Below are 6,515 nucleotides of genomic sequence, written 5' to 3'. Positions count from 1 at the left end.
ACAGCTCAAATTTTTTAGTTTTTTCGTAAAAATTTTCTAATGTTTCTGATTTAGTCTCGAACTGTTTCTATAGTATTTTTTTTAAGGCCTCAAGGGCTCGATTAAGGGACATTATGAATATATTTGTATGAAATTTAATTATGTTTGTATTAATATATGATTTGAATGATTTAATATTCTATTTATTCGATAATGCTCCGTAACCCTATTCCGACAATAGTTATGGGTTAGGGTGTTACAAAAAAAAATAAGCACACTTGTATTTTCTTCAACGATACCAACTAAATTAACAAAAATTGAAATATAAATTATGCATAAAATATCCCAAGATAAGGTTTCACCACAGAACCTAGGTATAGTTTTCCATTGAATTCCAGAATTTCGCTTACGGAATTAAAAGTGAGCCCACCATTCCCGTCCAATTGCTTCAAAACCTTCCCATCTTGATCATACTTTGCCCCAATAGGATCAATGCTAAACCCAAGCCAATTAGTTTGAATGCTTTCTCTTCCCGTGTTTAGTGCGACCCAAAATTCTCCTTTCTCATTGCTTTTGATATTATCTGGGATTCTTGATAACTGCACTAACTGTTCTGGAACATAACCCTTTCCTCCGTCTTGCACCTTGAACTTCAATATTCTCATTTTAATCGATTCTGCAACTAGAAGGAACGAATGATCTTTGCTTAAAGCTACTCCGTTAGGAAATGCTAACCCTTTGTACATCACACTTACTTCCTTGGTCCGAGGATCATATTTAAGTAGCCTTCCACTTCTGTCAAAAGTTATGGCAGAAAACAATATCTGCCTACAACAAATAAAAAATGCTGGTTACTTCTTTTTGCTACTACCATAACATCATGGGAAGGAATTGAAGAAGAGAAACTAAAATGAAATTTTAAAATTTAGAATTAAGTACCTTCTTTGAAAAGTTTTACTACTATCAGTAAAATAAATCATCCCTGTGATAGTATCAATGTCTAAAGCATTTGTTAATTTGAATGGGATTCCATCTGCGGAAGTAGCAAGTTGTTGAGCTTTACCTCCATTCCTACCTACTACTAATAAACCGAAATAAGCATCAGCAATGTAAAGATCACATGTTTTAGAATTAAATTTTAAACCCAAAGGTCTTCCACATATTGGTTCAAATTCTGGATTTGTTAACCCATCACACACCTTCCTATCCCTAACAAAACAAACAAAATATTAGTTACCAATTCATGAAATGTTTATAGTATTTATTATTATTTCAAAAAATTAATTAGCAGAGACGGAACTACATGAGCCAGGGGGCGAAGCCACCCGACAATTTTGAATATATTTTTTAGTATATGTATTTTTTATATATTTACATTTTAGATAAATTATATTGGTCCCCATTAGCTGTAATTCTTTTTATTATATATTAAATAAAATTAAGTTTCTCAAAATATTAATTTTTTTGTAATTTTATTTATAACTTAATTGGGTTGTGTGATAAAAATAAATCACAAACATGTTAATTTTATTCCTTTAAATGTTAGTTTCTCATAGAAGCTTATTGGTTGTTCCTTCTTTCTAAGAAACTAAAACGACGTACATGTTTTTTAGTTTCATCTTTGTATTTTTTTTTAAATATGATAATAATTAATAATATTAAATTATTTTCTTATAATTAATAAAAATTAAAGATATGAGATTAACGTTATATATAAAAAGATAATATCAATATATTAATAATTTAATTTATAATGTATAAACTTATTTATTAATAATATTTTCATTACCAATATAATAATTGTTATCACTTAATTAAAATTTAGATCCATATTAAATTACACTTATTTTAGATTAATTCTTAATTAACGTTACAATTATATACCAGTTAACGTTAGTATTCAGTATTAGACATTTTCATTCAAAATAATATATAAAGAATTGCTGGAAAAATAATATTTTAGCATTATTTAATAGGGTTTGTTTTCATAAAAAATAAAAGTATGATTTTCATTATTATTTGAGATATTTAGTTATTATTATTAGATACTTGATAACTTTATTATTATTTGATTTTAATAGTTTTTACATAATTGTGAATGTTGTTTACCATCATGTTATAAAATATTATATAAAAGACAACGAAGTATTAAAGTAATGATTCTTTATAGATGAAATTTTGACTACAAATTATTTTATTTAAGTTCTTAATATTTTACCATTGATTATTTTCCATTTCCATTTTCATTTCTTTTAAAATATTATTTTATTCTCTCAATTGTTTTTCAATAAACTTTTGTTATAAATTAGGACAATTCTCATTTAGTTATCAAATATATATTTTTAAAGTTTATAAAATATATTATCTAATAAATTTAAAAAACAAACACATAAAATTATGAATTAGTATTTATAAAAATAATAAGAAAATGTATAGTCTTGAAATTGGCCTTAGACCTGCTCATGGGTCGGGTCGGGTGCCCGCCCGAAAAATGGGAGGGTTTAGGTAAAAATATAGGACTAAAAAATGAGTTTTGTCAAAAAAAATAAGACCTATTTAGAAAACGGGTTAGGCCTCAGGTAATGCTTTTTTTTCCTGAGCTCGGCCCAAATATAGAAAAAAATGTAGTTTTTTTTATTGCTATTTTCTTAATTTTCTTTTCACTATTATGTTGCTACTATTTTATTTTCATTGTATAATTCTTGTTTTATTGTTAATTTTGTTACTATTTTAGAGGCATTTGCTTAATAAATTGTATCTATCTTAGTGTTAATTAAATATACATATTCTTTTTAAATTTATTTTTAATTTGTTGGGAAACATTTATTTTAATATTTGTAGTATTTTTGATGTATTATAATTTTTTAAAAATAATATAAAAATCACAAGTAAGATACAAAAATAATGAAACATAAGATTTAATAATAACATATATATGCAATATGTACGAAATTAAAATAAAAATATTTTTAGTTGTGAATAAAATGAAATTTAAATAATTAAATACATCAAATTAAAAATATTAAATGCATTCCAATTATTTATCATGAGATTTTTATTTTTCTTGAGTAAGTGTCGAGTTGATTTGTGACACTAACTCAATCAATAATATTATCAATATAGACAAATATTGTGGGTGAAACGATTTGTATAATAACATTAAAATGTATAAAAATATAAAAAAAATTTGATTGAAATGGTAAATAAAATAAATTCAACCAATTTTAATAATATAGGTTCAAATCTTAACATTAATAATATTTTATTATTATCTTTTGAAATGCGTAATATTTTATTATTTAAAGAAAAAACAAAAGTATATCATTGTAATAGTACCAACCGCGTATATATTGGTTGTCCTATAAATATTTTTAGATTATTTTATATTGGTATAATTTTTTGATAGAATATTATATTATATGTATGTTGATTATTTATTAAATTTTTTAACAATTTCATTCTAGGTTCTAATTATATCTTTTTTTTAATAAAATATTCAGAATTATGCATAGTTCATAAATAAGAAGATAGAGCTTCAATAAATTCGAACTTATATATTTCTGTATTAACAATAATACCTATACTATTTAAACTAAAATTCAATGTGACATTAATTTTTCGTTATACAAGAGCTAACAAATCTTACATCATCCACCGAAGCAATGGCCCTCACAATTAACAATTGCATTTATAAAGGCAAATCGAGACCAGCGATTAGAGTCTGACCAAATTTCACGTATCACGTTCTACTATTAAAACTACCATTTACTAAGGAAAGAGACGTCTAGAAAATGATAAGTTCACGTAGATGCATGCATTTAAGGAGAAAAATGGAGAGTTTGTTTTTGTTAAAACTAAAATTTACAAATTTCATGCATGGGATAGATAAGACCTATTTACTCTAATTTTTAATTTTTTAAAAAATTATTTGTTATATATATATTAACATGAATATTTGAGTACCTATTTAGTTTAATTTTTACTTTTATGATGTAAACACTTGCTCTGAGCTTAAGAAACGTAGGGGGTAATTAGAGTACCTGTTTGGAGAAGTAATTGCAAACTCTTTCCAACCAAGATTTGATCCTTGCCATTTGAGTATTCTACCGTCAGATACACCTACATATGGTCCTTCGTTTTTACAATCAAAGGCGATGCTTTCTGGACCAGTGGCTTGAGTGAGATCGATTTGAAAGAAATTTTTTGATATAGGAAGTTGTTGACAAGTTTGTAAGATGTTTTGGGAGAGGAAAAATGCAATGACCAAAAACTTGATTGAAAGAAGAAACATTTCTATGCTAGAACTCTAAAATTGATAATACAAACCTAATTCAAATAGCCAACACCTTTCAAATTATAATATTTGATAAATTTAGGTCCAATTTGCAGCTAAGACTTCTCTTCTACAAATGGAAAACTGAACTAGTACTATATCAATGTAAAAACAAGTTATAGAGTTCAACAAAACACACCAGAGAGAAAGTGAGCATTGAATATATATAAGTAGGAGCGGGAAACTCAAGAGTCAAGTACTAGAGTAATTCGTAATTAATGTAACCAAAACAAATGGTCGCAAAAATTAAAGTCTACATGAAGAAAAACCTTGTGGCTCATGCCCCACTCAACCATCAGTTGCCAAGTTAGTTGCCATTACTAAGTCCTTCGACTAAAGACTATAAACTAGACATATATATTCTTTGTAAGAGTAATTACAAATTCAAAAAACTTAATAAAAATAATTATGAAAAATATTTTGGTTAAATAAAATGTTAGTGTCAACTCAAATTAAATTAAAAAAAATATTAGTATAGATTTGTTTGAGTGTAAGATTTTATTTTATTATTTAAAATATTTAAAAAATATTTACATTATTAATTATTTCGTTTTGGTTGATGAAATTAATGCAAATTAATTGAAAACTTGAAAATATAGCTGTATTTCAATTAATTTTCTTTGCTATAATTAGTTGGCGACAGAAAAGTCTAACGTCCAGAATATGGTATGGATAAGGTAAGCTTAGAGTTTGCTTAAAACTTTAAATAGGAAAATTTGTTTTGTTTTAACTGTTTTAAATCAGAAAGGTTTTATTTTGGGTTTATTCCTGAAACTTAATTATTGATATAAAAGTGATGACATGAAATTTTCCTTTTCCTTTTCCTATTCCTATTTTTTAGTCAGAGTAACGTGATAATTCAGCAATAATTTTGTATATAAAACATGGATGACACAAAGTGAAGTTCTAAAAGAAAGAAGATAAATATGCGTATCAAATAAATGCTTGAAATTGTTTTAAAAAAAAATCCTCATCACTTTAACAATAGTAGACCAAATTTATATAAAATTAAAACAAAGACATTAAATCTCAAATATTCAATATAATAGGAAGAGTAAAGTTATAATTACACAAAAAAAACTTTCAAGGAACTTTTTTCATTCAAATCATATATATAGAAAATATTTGGTATATTGTCAGTAGAGTTTTTAGACTTCACAAGTAAGGTTAGGAGTTGATAAGTATCCTACAAGGGTATAGCATAATATTAAAAAATTATTTACAAAAAAAGACATGTGGTAATTTTTTAAGGCTATTTGTGAATAAAAAAGATACACCGTCAATGTACCAAATACTGACCATATATATATTATTTGATACACAGCCATTGGAGTTTTTAAACTCCACAAACAAGGTTAAAGGATTGACAAGTGTTCTGTAGGGATATAGTAAAATATTTTAAAAAAGAAACACATACCCATTTTTTAAAACTGCTTGTGAAATAAAAAAATATACATGATTAGTGTACCAAATACTCAATATATATAACCAACTCGTTTTTGAAGTTATTATAAGTAAAATCGGAATAAATTTGATATTTTAGAAAAAAAAGTTCAAGGTGAAAATAGGATTTTATAAAATTTTTTTTATATATTTCAAATCCTGTTTGATTAATTTAATTTTAAATTTTTATTTCCAAATTAATGTATTTAGTAAGCATTAGTTACTATATATATTTTTCTATCATTTCTTACTTTGATTTAAATTCGATTATGTATTATAATCCAATTTAAGGTAAAACAATTTTTTAGTTATTCAATTTTAAATTTTACTTTTAAAAATAATGTATACTATAAAATTAAAATATTATATACATTTTTATCATTTAATTGCTCCAACTTAAATTTATAATGAATGCAATTCAATAAAATTTAATTGTTTTAGTTTTATTGAAAGATTTTGTGTAATACCCAAATCCAGTGTAAATGTTACATCCGATTTTGGAGAAGTTACAACAACCCGTATAGAAAATAAATTTAAAATCTAGTTTAGAAATCGTATGATTCGAGATCTTAATTTAGCTAAGCTTATACGAGTTTCAGGAAAATCACAAGTTTGACAACATCTATTTCACAGCACAATCTCTTAAACATTTACTTATAAAACAATGAAAACTTTCAAAATTGTTAACTTTAGTAATCACCTGATTTGAAAATATTAATTTTTAGCAAATCTATTGTAGCGACGTAAAAAAAATTTTAGT

At 24.9% G+C, this 6,515-nt stretch overlaps 1 protein-coding gene across 1 annotated transcript; it reads right to left on the bottom strand.

The window, feature by feature from the left end:
• Window positions 1-240: 240 nt before the first annotated feature.
• On the bottom strand, window positions 241-4,454 carry LOC121211000 (protein STRICTOSIDINE SYNTHASE-LIKE 10). The gene is made up of 3 exons (XM_041083112.1): window positions 4,020-4,454; window positions 919-1,188; window positions 241-807 (listed from the first exon to the last, which is right to left on the bottom strand). The coding sequence occupies exons 1-3, from the start codon at window positions 4,268-4,270 to the stop codon at window positions 309-311; spliced, it is 1,020 nt and encodes a 339-aa protein (XP_040939046.1). The 5' UTR covers window positions 4,271-4,454; the 3' UTR covers window positions 241-308.
• Window positions 4,455-6,515: the final 2,061 nt, after the last annotated feature.

Source organism: Gossypium hirsutum, chromosome A12 (genome assembly GCF_007990345.1).
Source record: "Gossypium hirsutum isolate 1008001.06 chromosome A12, Gossypium_hirsutum_v2.1, whole genome shotgun sequence".
Classification (NCBI taxonomy): domain Eukaryota; kingdom Viridiplantae; phylum Streptophyta; class Magnoliopsida; order Malvales; family Malvaceae; genus Gossypium; species Gossypium hirsutum.
The sequence above is the reverse complement of the archived record's forward strand: the minus strand, read 5'-3'. Positions and strand labels throughout refer to the sequence as shown.

Coding starts and splice junctions, on each gene's coding strand:
- LOC121211000 (XM_041083112.1), bottom strand. CDS start 4,270: ATGTTTCTTCTTTCAATCAAGTTTTTGGTCATTGCATTTTTCCTCTCC. Junction 1,189..4,019: donor GCAATTACTTCTCCAAACAG/GTACTCTAATTA, acceptor TTGTTTTGTTAG/GGATAGGAAGGTGTGTGATG. Junction 808..918: donor AGTAAAACTTTTCAAAGAAG/GTACTTAATTCT, acceptor TATTTGTTGTAG/GCAGATATTGTTTTCTGCCA.